Below are 16,112 nucleotides of genomic sequence, written 5' to 3' on the forward strand. Positions count from 1 at the left end.
TATTTTGTAAATGCATTTTATTGGAGCACAGCCTTGCTCATTTATTTATGTACAGAGGGTGCCAAAAAGTGTATACACATTTTAAGAAAGGAAAAAACAAAATTGTAATATATACTGATAACAAAAGATGAATACAAGTCATATGTATACATTTTTTTTGCACCCTCGGTATTGTCTATGGCTGTTTCTCACTGCAATGGCAGAGATAAGTACTTGTGATAGAGAACTTACAATCCACAAAGCCTAAAGTAGTTTACTAACTGGTCCTTAATAGAAATTTGCCAACTCCTGAACTAGAGCTACATGTATTAAGTAGTATAAATTTCAGCGTAATATTGTGTGAAAATAGCTTATTGCAGAATAATATGTATATGAGTTCAATAACATGCAAAATATATTGATATTTATACTTACATGTGTATTAATAGTATAAAATATGCATAAGAATCATAAACACCAAATGCATGATAATACCATAGTGGGGCAGGTTATAGAGGAGGTTTCAACGGTTTCGATAATATCCTAGTTTCTTAACAAATGTGGATCAAGTGAAAATGTTAGGATTTGATATGTAACTAGATACTGGGACGTGGATGTTGTATTACTTAACTATACCTTTTGAACATTTAAAAAATTTCGTAATTTGAAAATTGGATAATTTGATCTTAGCTGATATGTTAATGATGACAAATTAGTAAGATTTTATTTCATGAGAATGCTCTTAATATTTTGTTTTCTAGCATTTTTTGAGTATTTTGGGTTAAAGTGATAGAAATGGAAGATTTCATACCTTTTTTACCAGTAATATCATTTACATGTACAATTTATTGACAGAAAGCATAAGGATAAGTGGAAATAATAGCTTGAGCCTTTTTAGGTTTAGAATAAATAGTATCAGGAAGGCTGAGGCCTGAGCTAAGATGTGCAGTAAAAGGCCCTTTGTTCAAGAAACAAAGATGACAAATATTTGACCCATGGCATGATGTAAATGAAGTAATTTTAAAAATAAAGCAGAACTAGAAAATATATATTATGGAAGAATACAATTGAGTCTGTCGGTTTTAGTCTCAGCTCTCTCACTGGCTATGTAATCTTTCAGAAGTCACTTTAATTTCTTGGGGCCTAGTTTTCTTAAGTATGATATGAAGCAATTAGCTTGAATGATCACGCTACTACTGTCCCACCTCTGAGTCTTGTCAACTCCTGTTTTAAATCTGTTGTTTCTATCGAAACACATTATTTTCCAACGTAAATAAATGTGGTAAAGGGGGATTAAAGCCCAAGCTAGATAAAGAATTAGTAAGCAGGGCCCAGCCACATTAATTCACCTCTTCAAGCCAGTATTTCTCTCTCCACTCCAGACTGATGGAACTACTTATGGTCTTCAAATGGGCGAGTCACTTACTTGGCTCACTCTTTGTACCTCTTGTTTCTTTCTTCCCAGGTACTCTCCAGTTTAGGTTTGCCTCTGTGGTTTATAGTTGCTGCTTTTTCCAGGGAGCCTTCCTGGAGTTACATAGGCAAATAGACTGATGGTGGAGCCTCTCACTGAAATAGTCAACACGGGAGAAGAGCAGGCTTCTGGGGGGAAATTGTGTTTTATTTTGGGCATGAAATCTGTACAAGTGGCAGTTGAAAATTCAAGTAGAGATATGTAGTCACTTCTTGAGTATACAGATCTGGAGATTAGGAATGAAATCTAGGTTGAAAGTATAGATTTGGCAGTTATCAGCTTATGCATGGTAATCAAAGAAGGAGAGTGTAGACTAGAAAGCATAAAACCGTATCCTGTAGAAAACTAGCATTTAAGAGAGAAGGAAGAGAGAAGAAGAAGATTGAAGAGTAGCCGGTGAGATTGGAGAAAAACTAGAAAAGTATGATCTCCGGGAAGCCAGGCATATCAGGTAGGATGAAGACTGTGAAAAGAGTGTTCACCAGGTTTAACAACAAATGAGTTATTGGTGATCCTGGCAGAATCATTTTCAATGCATTGGTGGACCAGAAAGCAGGTTGAGGATGAACTAAAAGTGAGTGTATCCAGTTCTTTCAAGAATCTTTGCTGTTAAGGGAGGATAAGGTGGGGCTGTAGGATCTCCTTGAGAGAAGTTATTTAATGCTAATTGAAAGGAGCTTGGAAAGAAAAGGTTGAAGATGCAGGTATGGGGCAATTACTTGATGGAACTCAATTAGTAAGATTGGGATGTCCAGGATTTCCTTTAGCAATGAAGATGTTATGACCAAAAAATGAGGGAAAAGCAGGTGTGGGTGCAGCTGAAACTTCCAGTTTAATGAATTTTTCTCCTCATTGAAGGTGAAGGTAATTATCAAGCATGAGAGGGGTAGTAAGTAGTGTTTTGGGTAAGTGGAAAGGGTTTGAAATAGTTGCTGTGGAGAACAGGAGATAATAGCCTTGGAGAATAAGTTAAGATTGCTGATTGGAGACAAGAAAGAGTTTTAAGCAGCAACTCTTGCAGCCTAGATTGGAAGCCTTAGTGTTGGTATAGAGAAGGGGGATAACAGTTGATTTGATCTGAGGTTGCCATTTTGCCCAGTATATGTGACAGAGTATGGGATAAGGGTGTTGAGGAAGTTGGCAAGAAAATGTTGAAAAGATAAGCCAGGAAGTCTAGACCAGGGGTCAGCCAGCTACAGCCCACAGGCCTAATCTAGCCCACCACCATTTTGTTTTGTTTTTAACATTTTAAATGTTTATATAAGTACCTACATAATATCCATAATATGCCTCTTGGCTCACATAGCCTAAAATGTTTACACTTTGGCTTCCTAACAAAAAGTTTGCTGACCCCTTATCTAGACTAAAATAGGTAAAAACAAGATGGGACTAATAGGCAGAAAATAGAGGGGTCAAGGTATGTAAGGTCCAGATATTAGGTATATTGGGACAACTGAGTGACAGACCTGGAACACGAGGTTATAGTGAGAGGATTGTGAATTAAAGTTTTCAGAGCTTGGCAGCTGTAAGTGATAACCAGATCCACCTTGTGGATTAAAAAAGTCTAAATGCAGATTTGATACTCTGTCCTGGGTGCGTTCAGTAATGCCTTTCTTTTAGTGAGCTCTTAGCAAATGTTTTTTTAATTGAAATCTTTCATTTCTATAATAGCATAGCCTGTATCTTTAGGCAGAACTTGAGTTTAATGTGTTGTTTTGTGTATGTGCTTGTTTTTTGAGTAGTTGATGGATTTGCAACTGAGCGACAGTAACTTTCGTCGACACATCCTACTGCAGTATCTCATTTTATTCCAGTATCTCAAGGGACAGGTCAAATTCAAAAGGTAAGTTAAATGGGTAATAAAACGATTTATAAACCACAAAGAGGACTTATTTATTGATGCATTTCTGTTATGTATTGGGCTCATTTTATGTGTAAGGGTCACATCTTTAAAACACTTATTTTGCAGCAATATTAGATAATTGGGGGCTTTCGTTAGACTCGTAGAAGTTAGGACATTTGTTGTAGAGAAGAGGCATTAGCTGTATTCATTCTCCATGTGAGTCTTTCCTGCTGAGCCCTGGGGCTTCTTGGGAGTTCTCAGTTGTATCAGTGTGGGGAGGTCCTTGTTCCGGACTCCCATCATCCCCATCTCACTTCGCTCAGACCTCCTCCAAACCTGATTTGCAAACTAAGCCAGGAATCCTTCTTTCACAAAGTATGGAGCTGTCTGAAAAAAATAAGAATAAATTTTTAAAGCTTGGAGTTCGTTTCTTTGGGGTTTCAGAAAATCTAATCAGGACCTCTACTGTCTATCTGAATACCTCCACCTGTAGCATAGATCATTTCCTCTTGTCCTATCCATAATTGAAGTAGAGTGCACTGTTACTTTATTGTATTTTTGTTAAGTTTGAAAAGCTGTATTGTATTAGTTGTGTAAGAACATCGTTTTACTTCCTGCTGATTTCAAAACTCACTTTCATCACTCATTAGCTGCAGTTCAGCTCTTTCGGACTTGTAATTTTAACATAACATGTAGCAAGCGCTCAAAAATGTTATTTCTTATCCTTCTATCTGTTGTGGAGGTTTGGTATAGCATAGTAGAAAGATCAGACTTTGGAGCCAGACCTAGGTTTGAATTCAGTCTTTGTGGCCTTAGGCAAATCATTGAGCCTCTGTAGTCTGTTTAATATGCACACGTACTCGTTCTGAGAATTAAATGAATAGTGCATGTAAAATGCTCAGATCTTGGCACATGGTAGTTTATTAACATTTATTGGATGGCTCTAAAGCACCTAATACATAGTAACAGCTGAATTAATGGGCTGCCTTCAGCCTTCTGCAGGGTTTGGGGGGCTTTATTCATTATATTTTTTTTTCAAAGGCAGTTTTATAACTTTATTCAACAATCAGCAGTTCTCATCCACATTAGCTATTTGTAGGTTTTTGAAAGTGGTGACAGGTACGTAGGTAACCAACATACAGAGCTTATTTGGTGAATCTTCATCCTCGTTATGCTTTTTGGACAACCGCACCGGGATGTGGTATGGGACATTACTTATTCCTTTGGCCCACACAGCTTGGTTGAGTCTGGTGTCGATGCGCACATCTGGGATTCTCATCTCCTTCATGGCAAATTTCCGGATCTCTTTGAGTGCCTGAGGGGCACGCTTTCTTGAAACCCACTCCATGGATGTGCTTGTGAACGTTGATGGTGTATTCTCTGGTCACACTATCTTGTTGATGGCAGAACGGCCCTTCTCACCACCCTTTGCGGGAGCCATCCTGCTGGGCCCAAGTTGGAAAGCTATTCATTATATTTTGAATGCACTTTAAAGGAATGTAACGTGCTTTATCTAAATGCATCATGTAGAGGATTATGTTAGTATTAGAGGTTTTCATCCCATATTAAACTTACTTTCGGAAACATTCATTGCTCTGTTCATAGTTAATCAGATTAATTGAATGTTTTATTCTCCTTTATACACTTTCATGTTTCCAATTCTAACCATCTTATCTTGATGAAGTGCAAGAAGTTCCTCTTACAGTCCTCTCAATTGCAATTTTTTTACACTGTTCACAGTATTGTTAACTTATCTTTTACATGTCTTGTGTTTTTTCAAGACAGTATATAAACCTTGAAATTGAATATATATTACTGTTAACTCAAGCATGCTTTTGTTTCCTAGTTCAAACTATGTTTTAACTGATGAGCAGTCACTCTGGATTGAAGATACTACAAAATCAGTTTATCAAGTAAGTTCAACACGCAACAAACCCATGATTGAACAAAATGGAAATTTAGAATTTTCTTTGTTTCAGCCCCAAATAGGAAAATAAGGATAAAGTTAAGCTCAGGTACAAGACCACAAACACTTCTTGGTTCTCTGCCTACAAACCACTCCTATGATGCAGAAAGTTATTGAAAGCTTAGTATATTCTTTCTAATCACAGCTACTATCTGAAAACCCACCCGATGGAGAAAGATTTTCAAAGATGGTAGAGGTATGTGTTTTATATTTACATAGTCTTCTTAGCACCACATAGAATTTCAGAAGCTTTCATTATGCAAATGTAATTTCTTTATTTTTCCCAGCATATATTAAACACTGAAGAAAACTGGAACTCATGGAAAAACGAAGGCTGCCCAAGTTTTGTGAAAGAAAGGTAAATATATACTCATCTCAAGCAATATGAGAAAGGCATTTCAAAATATAATTTGACACAATTATATTATGTACAGATATGTGTATATGTATTGCGGATAAAAAAATGTAAGTTGAGTTCTATAAGATACAACCATTTTGATTTACTTCTGTTTGAATTTTTTTACTTAAAATTCCTTGTAATTAAGTTCCCAAAACAACTTGGTCTATAACTAATTATTGAAAAAAATGTATACCCACTTCTTGTAATTTGTACCCTGGTGTAATTTTGCCTTTTATCTGATGAGTGTTCTATTATAATATGAAACTTTCATCTTTTTTAGGAAAACTATACATTTTATTTTACATTAAACACTCTTCCATGTCTGCTGTCCATTTGTAATTCCAGTATGTTTTGTTCACCACAGAACATCAGATACCAAACCAACGAGAGTAGTATGGAAGAGAACAGCACCAGAGGACTTCCTAGGGAAAGGACCCAACAAAAAGATTCTGATGGGAAAGTAGGTTAACTTCTCTCCATATTTGGGGTGTTACTAGTTATTTTTATATTTTGAAGATGTTTCTTTAAGAACTCTCAGTTTTTGTGTTTTTCCAGTTTTTGTGTTTGGTACATACATACATCACTAAAGTGAAACACTCCCCTACCAATCTATAGGACCCCTTATGTGGGTTCATGCAACTAGACAAACTTCTGTTTTGTCACCTGCTTCCAGAATGCATGGTTTTAGGCTATGGCCTACTTTCTGCAGAAATCACAGATAATACAGTTGCTGTTAGGTTGAGCCAGGTCATTTCTAGTTGTTGCAAGGTACCATAATCCTTGAATTTACATTACCTTCTAGTTAAACTATTCATTGCTTTATACTGTGCTTGAACATTTTTTTTTTTTTTAGAAAAAAGTAATGGTGATTATCATTCAGTATATGCTCATATAGAAAATTTGCTAAATATCAAAAATGAGTGAAGAAAATTAAAACTGTGTTAAGTATTTTTATAGTTTTAAGGCAGATGAGGATGGTGTGCATTAAAAATGTGTTTTTTTAACGTGTCTGTTTTATAGTGAGGAGTTAACAAGGCTTTGGAATCTCTGCCCTGATAACATGGAAGCCTGTAAATCAGAGACAAGGCAAGTTTCAAATGTTTCTCATGAAGTATTGCTTTTTTCAAATGTTGAGTAGAATGGAGCCTTTTGTCAGCATAAGGAGAGTACAAAAGAAATTCAAGTTTATTGTGGTTGACAGCAGAATATGGCTTCCCACCATAAAACACCTAGAAGTGCTAATAAAATAATTTCAGAAATCACAAGAAAACAAGGACTCACAATCGAAGAGGGAACTAAAACCAAAGTATGAACTAATGTTGTGGTTGCTTCTTTGGGGAACAGTACAGATGACTCCCACTTTTGGGAACCAGGAAACTTGGGCTTTAGTAATCACAAACAGACAGAAGTTAAGGCCTTGGGACTGCATGAATTTGTGACTGAATTTTCCCTGAATAAATCTGAGCCCCTTGACATACTACATTATCTGTAAAAGGGCAGAGTGGAAGGTGGAGGGACTTGCCCACTGGCACAGGAAACAAAGAAGCTTGCCCTTTTCTACCTGGGGTGTGGGCGAAAGGAAGAAGTATTCCCAGAGAAATTATAACCACAAGCCTGCTGTCATTCAGTCTTACAGTTTAAATTTATACTACCAGCAGCAGTAAAGGATCTCCCAAGCTAAGGGAGTAAACTAAAAAGTTCCAGCCTAATGGTAGAAAGGTTCCCAGAGGTCACACCTTCAACCTAAGCCACACACGGGTCCTACAAATAAAAATCTGAACGAACATTCAGGAAGACAATCTACCATGAGTAGAATGAGCAGGTAGAACAAGCAACAGAAGTTAGCCACTTCAGATATTAAAACCATCAGATAAAGACTTAAAGTAAGTATATTTAAGATAAAGACATAAGGAATTGAAAATAAAAGGGAACATGACACTCTCAAAAAGGACCAGGTAAATTTGAAAAAACAAATAATACTTCTAGCAATAAGAAAATATAGTCATTGAAGGGCCAGCCGAGTGGCTCAGTTGGTTAAGAGCTCGCTCAAGAGTGTGATCTCTGAGCAACAGCAGTTCGAGTCGTGGCCTGAGCTGAGCTGCCGCTGAGCTGCTAACAGTGGCAGGATGGCTCAGGTAAAAAAAAAAAAAAAGAAAATATAGTCATTGAAATTACAAAATTTCATAGGCAGTTTAAATAGCAGACTGGACACAGGTGAAATAAGAATTCATGATTTGAAAAATCACTCAGAAAGCAGTACAAAGGGATCAAGAGTTAGAAAATATGAAAGTGTAAAAGTTAAGAACCACAGAGTGACAAGGTCCAACAAACATCAAATAGAAGAAGGAAATTAAATAGAGACTGGAAAAGAGGCAATATTCAAAGACATAATGACAGAATTTTTCAAAACTGAGAATAGGCATAAACTCTTATGTTCAAGAAGTACAGATCTTAAGTAGGATAAACTGACTCTACACATTGTAATAAAGTCACCAGAGAGAAAAACCAGACCACAGCCAAAGCGCACAATTACACTAACAGCAGACTTCAACAACAAAAGAAGTTTGTTCTTGAAGTGGAATGATAGCTACAAAGTGTTGAGAGAAAATATCGATCCCAAATTCTGTAACAAGTGAAACAGTGGATCAATCAAGAGTGATTGTGAAATAGTTACATTCAGACTAAAACAGTGAGACTATCATCAGCAGTCTTACTTTAAAAGGCTGTCAGATAGAAGAAATTAAACCCAGAAATAATGTGTAAGTTGCAGAAGGATTGCTATGCAAAGACAGTGGTAAATATGAATAAATCTCATCAAGATTCACTGTATAAAACAGTAATATTACCAATTTCGGGTTATTTAAAAAGGTAGAACTAACATACTTGATAAAAGTTACATAATACAAGGAGTGATCTGAATTAAGGAATGTTACAGATGAAGACAGAGATAATGAATAGCTAGACTTAAGTAAAACATACTTGCTGAGTATGTAAAAGCAATAGAATGTATAACTTTCAAATGAGTTAAGGGAAAAAAATCAAGCAATCAAGTAAAAGATAAATCAGGGCTGTAGAAGGGTACAAGCAAAATTCTGTTGGAAAAATTTGAAAAGATTCAAAACAGTATTTTTTTTTTAAAGCATATGAATGATAAATCCCAAATTCTGAAGAGTGGGTGGCTACCTCGGGGCGGGTAAGGTGCTGGGTACTCTTCAGCTGTACTTGTAGTGTTTGTAAGTCTGAAGCAAGTAAGGCAAAGGCCTGGCAAGTTTGTTACATTGGTCCTGATTGTTTGCAATACGTAGTCATTTTAAAACTAGCAAATTTTGGGGGTTGTCACTTTGAGGGGTAAAAAGTATAACTATTGCAGTGTGTAGTACAGCTGAAACTAATTTAAAAAAGTTTGTTTCTCAATAAAATAAAACTAGCAAATTGTTTCAAACTTTTATGAATGAGTCTGGTTGGGATGTTAGTGTGAGCCCTGTTTTGTCTAGTGTGACATGTAGACATGTAGAGAAAAGAGGGTGGTAAACTCATAAACCTTACAGGTCTGTAATGTTCACCAATTAGCATGTTATTGTAATGAAAGTCATAAGATTTGATGCTTGATTTTTCTTTAGGGAGCCCATTTTTCTCACTTTAGTCAAAGATCTTCTCATCAGATCCTTGGATATTATTAAAATTTTATTTCTAAAAACAAGAAGATGCAATTAAAAACCAACCATGCTACCATGGTAATACTCTAAAATCAGCTCAAAGTTAAACTTTTAGAATCTTAGTATATCTGCTTATTAGTTTTGGTTTAATTCTGGTTTAAAGAAAAAAATATCTATGAATGTGGACACGAAATTTTCCTGTTTGCTGGTGAAATTCACATGCTAGTAAACCCCCAACTGCCCTCTGTGAGCAGCACCATTGCATACATTAGTGTAAAATACAGTGTCACAATACAGTGTATGGTAGATAATATGGTCTAGTACCACACTGCCCTCTTAGTCCCCTTTGAGTTTAGAGTTATTTACCTCAAAAATCTGAGTTCCTAAGTAATCTAACTGTAATTCAGGTATGTGTAACATTAATCTTTGCCATTTTATGTGTTTATTACGAACACACATGATCCGTACTAGTTTTTGTTGTTTTTTTAAAGATTTTATTGGGGAATTGGGGGAGGGGAACAAGTTGCTGTCCTTTTGTTCTTCAGTCTAGTTGTGGAGGACGTTGATTCACTGGCCCATATTGGTATTATCATTAAGCTCTTCCCGGGTGAGGCAGTCGCTCGCCGGCCATTGGACGGCCGCTCACGAAAGTGCACGCCCACTGCCGGCCAGCCCCACTGCAGCCTATGCCATCACCGGTGACTCTCGGCAGCCCAGCTCCAGGTCGAGCTGTTGTTCACCATCTTAGCTGTAGAGGGCGCAGTGTCACTGGCCCGCATGTAGGATCCAACCTGGGACCCTGCTGTTCAGAGCTGGCGTCCCAAGCCAACTCTTAACCAACACGCCACTCAGCCGGCCCACTTACTAGTTATTTTTTAACACCCAGGGAATATATGCCAACTTTGGAGGAATTCTTTGAAGAAGCCATTGAACAGGCAGACCCTGAAAACATGGTTGAAAATGAATATAAGTAAGTAATGTTTTTCACGAGCTAATTTTCTCCAATATTTTTCTTACGAATTGTATGTATATTATTAGAATGCTTATTAAGGGAGACAGCTGATGGAGTAGTAGTACTTTTCTTCTTAGGTGAGTTTATGTACCATGTTCACATTACACATCCTGATTTCGATGCCCATTCCCATTGACTAGCAAGCACAACTTAAAATTAATGCATTTAAGAAATTAGAAGCCTCTCTTGAGCTTACATCTTCTTCCAACTATCACCTCTTTTCTCGGTTCTCCTTCAAATCATAGTACAGGCATGCATTTTCTTGTAAGAGGTTCGCTATATTATGCTCCACAGATGTCATGTTTTTTACATATTGAAGGCAAAACCCTCCAGAAAAAAAATAATACAACTCACTTTATTGCTGTACTCGCTTTATTGCAGTGGTCTGGAGCCAAACCCTCAGTATCTTTGAGTATGCCTGTATCTCCCTAGTTGATCTCTCCCTCCTTAGATAATGTTGTCTTCTCTTGACATCCATCAAACTACACTCCTGTGTCTCCTAGTCTTGCTGCTTCAGTCTCTACTGCCGGCTCACCAGTCCTCTGCAGTTTTGGAGTAACTTCAAGACTCGGTCTCAGCTTCATCATCTAAATCTTCTAGGTGACACTACACAGCGCTATGGTTTTGAACAGCATTGTGACGTTGTGATTTAAGGGCAAGGAAGGGCCCTGTGTCAGCCTGCCTGGGGTCGTCCCAGAACTCTACCACTTACTGGTTAGACTGCTAAGGCTGATTTAACCCCTCTGCTTGTATCCTCATCTACTAAATAGGAACAGTACCATTTCACAGGGTTACTATGAAAATTAAAGAAGATTCACTTTGAACCATGCATGACGTGTAGTTAGCACTCAGTGAAGAGTGCTGTGACCAGTTTTAAGTTAAAATTACTGTAACCTTTTAACTGGTGACTCTGGTCAGTTCTCCATGAATCAGCCATTGATCTTTAAATTCACAAGTCAGATCTCCTGCTTAAAATCTCCCAGTGACTGCCTATTAAAATGAAGACGAAATCCAACCTCCCCACGGGATATAAAAGACCTCCTTGATCTGACTGACACCTACCTCTCCAACCACATCTCCCCTCTTTGCTTATTTTCTCTCTGTTCTAACCATACCAGCCGTTTGTGTTCAACTCAAAAGGTCTTTCCACTCAGGACCTTTGCACTTTGTTCCTTTTGCTTAAAACTTCACTCATGGTATTGCTGTCTTCAGCTGTCATCTCAGATATTGAGTTTTCCCTGACCAAGAAGCTCCTCACCTTCCCCCTGTAACGCAGTCCTGTTATATTTATTTCATAGCACACATCTGACATGCTCATTTTTCGTGTTTTTCTCATTCTTACCACTACCTGAAATCGTCTTCTACCTTGTGTGTTTATCAGTAATGATCTTGGCAACAGATTCCACATTTACTATGTGTCAGGTACTTCCTAAGCACTTACCTTATATACCTGTAAGGTAAAAACTGTTCTTTTCTCAATTTTACAGTTAAGGAAATTAAGGGAGAGGGTAAATAATTAACTAAAGTTCTCAACTAGTAAATGGCAGAACCAGGAAATCACTCTGGCCTCAGGGGCCCTACCCTAAGCTGCAGTGTTGTGGTGCCCCAGCTGTTCAGGGTGCACTTACACTCTCCACAACTCCTGAGTGCCCAGCTCAACAAGTATGTAGTTGTTGAATGAATATTGACTTATTAGGTGAGGCTAGTTAGCTTTTTCTTTAAAGTGATAGTTCTCTAAGATTGGTTTAAAAACTTAAGATGGTATTGGCTGAAGAATAAGAATGTTTGTATAATTGACAGGAAATTTTGTAAATGTTTAAAAGATTCAAATTGTTTAAGCAGATGTGTCAGAGAGAAAGGCTCATAACTGTTTAGGCAAAGCCTTGTAGCATGGTGTTAACTTGGTGAGGGTCCCCATTGTCTAGGCATAGTTTTATAGGTGGCAGCATGTCTCAATGAGGCTCATTTCTTAGAGATAACTAAACCAGGTTGCTACTCTAACAACTTGGAGGTGGGAGGGAAACTTCCAAATGACTTGCAAAAACTCATAAATGGAAAAAAATTGTGCTCTGGATTCTTCTGCAGCTTGCCTGTTTGAGGAACATTATCTTTAGAATTTTCCTGAGGTGTCCATTTCTCATCTTGCTGGGTACCACCTGTTTATTGCTTTGCTTCATTAGAGAACAGTCATGGATTCTATTCTTGGCATCATTGCTTAATGTGTTGGCTTTTGGATGTTTCCCTTTTAATTTTGGAGCCCTTTTTGTTCATGGAGATTGGTACTAAGCAAATTGAAGTTTATCTGTTACATAAATAGAAAAACCAAATGTTGATTAAACAATCAAAACTCAGTGTTGAATTTATAACATATACTGGAACTCACACCTGTAGGTGACATTGCCAGTATGGTAATCAACTCATTGAGCATACTGAACCCATTATGAATTTTTCTTTTAAATAACTAGGTAGATGATTCCTGTCCTGCACATATAGCATCTAGCCAGTATTGAACACATACTAATTGACTTTGCATATAAAATTTTAAAATGTGCTTGCTACACATGAATCTGCCTCTTCAGACTTTGTTTCTATTGGGTTGTTGGAAAAGTCATGACGCATGTGTGCAACAGATGGTGCTAGTTCATTTTTGGAAGTACTAGTCATTCGCATCTATGTTATTGCTGTGTCATTTGACAGCTGACAGTTCTAGCTTCGTTCTAAAAAAAAATTAAGCAATTTGGTTAAGTTTGGGAGATTTTACAAGTTGAAGATGGAAGACCAAACTGTGCATTTTTGCCATATTTTACCGCTTTACTTCCATAAAGGGAAGAACGCGTGTCAAGCTTGTGAAAAGTTACATCAAGTTTACAGTTACAATGCTCTACAAGAACGTCAGTGCCAACAGTGGTTCACGAAATTCCATGCTGGTGATTTTGATTTCAACGACGCTCCTCAGTCAGGGAGGCCCACCGAGGTTGATGACTACAAAATAAAAGGCGTTGATTGAGTCAAACCCACGTTACACGACACGAGAGATTGCAGAAACATTGAACATCTGTCATTCAAGTGTTCACACCACCTGAAGAAGCTGGGATATGTAAGCAAGCTCGATGTTTGGGTTCCACATGAACTCAAAGAAGTTCATTTGACCGCGCGAATAAACACCTGCACTATGCTCATTAAACATGAGAAAAATGATCCTTTTTTGAAGCGACTGATAAACAATGTAGTATGCAAATAGTCTTGGTTCCAACGTGATGATTCGTCTCAAGTGACTGAAAAGCAGACATTCATCAGAGGAAGGTTATACTCTCAGTTTGGTGGGGTTTTAAAGGTGTCATGTTTTTCAAGCTCCTACCAAGGAGCCAATCAATCAATTTGAATGTGTACTGTCGGCAGTTGGGACAGTTTGAACGAATCCATCATCCAGAAACGTCCAGAGCTTGTTATTGGTAAAGGAATTGTGTTCCATTGTGACAACGCGAGACCACAAGTTTGATCACCCATCAAAAATTATTGGAGCTTGGATGGGATGTGTTGCCACACCCACCATACTCGCCTGACCTGGTGCCATCAGACTTCCACTTGTCTTGCTCTCTTCAAAACTCCTTGCATGGTATAATGTTCAATTCAGATGAGGCTGTAAATCAGCACCTTGTTCAGTTTTTCACAAAGACAGGTCCTTCTATGAACGAGGAATTATGAAGCTCACTAAAAGATGGCAAAAGGTTATCGAACAAAACAGGCAATATATCATTGATTGATCTTTGTTCTTTATATAAATAAATGATCTTTGAAAAACATAGACAAATACGTCATGACTTTTCCGACAACCCAATATTAAGTGAACTGCATACTAAGGTTTGTTAGGAATATGATCAGAATGAAAAGAATGGTGCCTTCAGCTACTTATAGAATTTTACATGGTGAATTAGATTAACTAGAAGGGAATATAAAAATTATAAGACTGACGTCTTTTTTATAGGGCTGTGAACAATTCAAATTACGGTTGGAGAGCCCTGAGACTATTAGCACGGAGAAGCCCTCACTTCTTCCAGCCAACCAACCAGCAGTTTAAAAGTTTGCCAGAATATCTTGAAAACATGGTAATAAAGCTAGCCAAGGAATTACCAGTAAGTATTATAGATTAATTTTTTTCATATCCTTTAGTTGATGGTATCTTCTTTAAAACTGCTATTGCTGTTTGAATAAAGAGCTGAATTTAGTTTATCATGTGAAAAAAAGTTATCCACATACCCCCATGTTTTAGAATGATGAAAAAATTCATTTCAGTATACATTGTATAGGAAGTACATAAACTGATAAAGTAACTTTAATAATTTTTATACAGCATGTAATTTAATTAAGTCTGCAATACTTTGGAGTAAACTATTATCGTTTTTCCTGTTTGTCAATCAACTCATTAAATTGTCTTTTACCAGAGACAGGGTAGCAGTAGGCAAACTGCCCTGTCTACTCTGCTCTTTTCCAATACAATTTCCTCATTGTATTACTACTTTCTGGTACAGTGTGCATCAAACCAAACAAAGTTATTCAAGAATTTTTAAGGACACAGGTGCTCCCCCAGTCTTTTCTAGACCCTTGTTACTATATACTAAGTATTTGAAAGTCATTTTACCATACTTTTTACTGGCTCCTTTCTTCCCATGTCGGGGGACAAGGGGAGACTTTCCAACTTTCAGGTCTTTGGGTGCACTCCTTCTCCAGCTCAACCCTGTCCACCATTTTTGATACTTAACCTAACATTCACGTTTAACACTCTCAGGGGTAGAGTTTGGGCCCTGTACTTAGAATGTCACAACCGCTCTTATCTAAACAAAATGGATCCTCAGTTATCTTATTTTAGAAGTTGGCATTCTTTTAAACATTCTTTTTACTCGTTTTAGCCTCCTTCTGAAGAAATAAAAACAGGTGAGGATGAAGATGAGGAAGATAATGATGCTTTACTGAAGGAAAATGAAAGTAAGAATTGAATTTTCTTGGCTATTTTAGAAAAGCTTGGGGTTCTTTGTTGAGAGGTACGTTATTTGATTTAATCTACTTCTCAACTTTTACCATGTATCTCAGCTGTTTCTATAGTAAGGAATTTTAAAACACTGCTTGATAATAACTTAAAATACTACATTTTATACAATAAAATTTGGAAGTGATAAGGAAGGTGACTCTGATACCTCTGTTAATTCTTGTGGGGATTAGACGGGGGAAGCTGGTTTCAGTAGAAACCTTCACAACTATAACAGAGGCAACACCTTTAGCTTTGATTGATTTCCTAATGATCATGACTGTTAAGAACAGTATTCAACCCATGGGAAAAAAAAAAAAAAAGGAATGGTTTTACTTTTAAATCTTATTAAAGATGATTAATATCTCAGTGGCATCTTCCCAGTTCTGTTGTATACTCTAAATTGTATATGTCCTATACTTTGTACATAATTTACATTCCCTGTGTTTTGTAGGTCCTGATGTTCGGCGAGACAAACCTGTAACAGGGGAACAAATAGAGGTATTTGCCAACAAACTGGGTGAACAATGGAAGATTCTGGCTCCCTACCTGGAAATGAAAGACTCAGAAATCAGACAGATTGAATGTGACAGCGAAGACATGAAGATGAGAGCTAAGCAGCTGCTAGTTGCCTGGCAAGATCAAGAGGGAGTACATGCAACACCTGAGAATCTGATCAATGCACTGATTAAGTCTGGATTAAGTGACCTTGCAGAAAGTCTAACTAATGACAATGAGACGAACAATTAGCTTATTATT

At 37.3% G+C, this 16,112-nt stretch overlaps 1 protein-coding gene across 1 annotated transcript in view; it reads left to right on the top strand.

Annotated features, from left to right (window-relative positions):
- Positions 1–16,112, top strand: part of THOC1 (THO complex subunit 1) — a 63,305-nt gene that overhangs the window by 41,562 nt on the left and 5,631 nt on the right. Inside the window, exons 12-21 of the mRNA XM_019653854.1 lie at positions 3,196–3,296; positions 5,143–5,209; positions 5,408–5,458; positions 5,550–5,620; positions 6,027–6,122; positions 6,683–6,748; positions 10,205–10,288; positions 14,316–14,463; positions 15,238–15,313; positions 15,808–16,112. The exon at positions 15,808–16,112 is cut by the window's right edge and continues 1 nt beyond it. Of these exons, the coding sequence (XP_019509399.1) occupies positions 3,196–3,296; positions 5,143–5,209; positions 5,408–5,458; positions 5,550–5,620; positions 6,027–6,122; positions 6,683–6,748; positions 10,205–10,288; positions 14,316–14,463; positions 15,238–15,313; positions 15,808–16,103 (1,056 nt within the window). The 3' untranslated portion in view covers positions 16,104–16,112. The remainder of the gene's footprint in view (positions 1–3,195; positions 3,297–5,142; positions 5,210–5,407; positions 5,459–5,549; positions 5,621–6,026; positions 6,123–6,682; positions 6,749–10,204; positions 10,289–14,315; positions 14,464–15,237; positions 15,314–15,807) is intronic.

The sequence above is a fragment of the Hipposideros armiger genome, unplaced genomic scaffold, assembly GCF_001890085.2.
Source record: "Hipposideros armiger isolate ML-2016 unplaced genomic scaffold, ASM189008v1 scaffold_209, whole genome shotgun sequence".
NCBI classification, from domain to species: domain Eukaryota; kingdom Metazoa; phylum Chordata; class Mammalia; order Chiroptera; family Hipposideridae; genus Hipposideros; species Hipposideros armiger.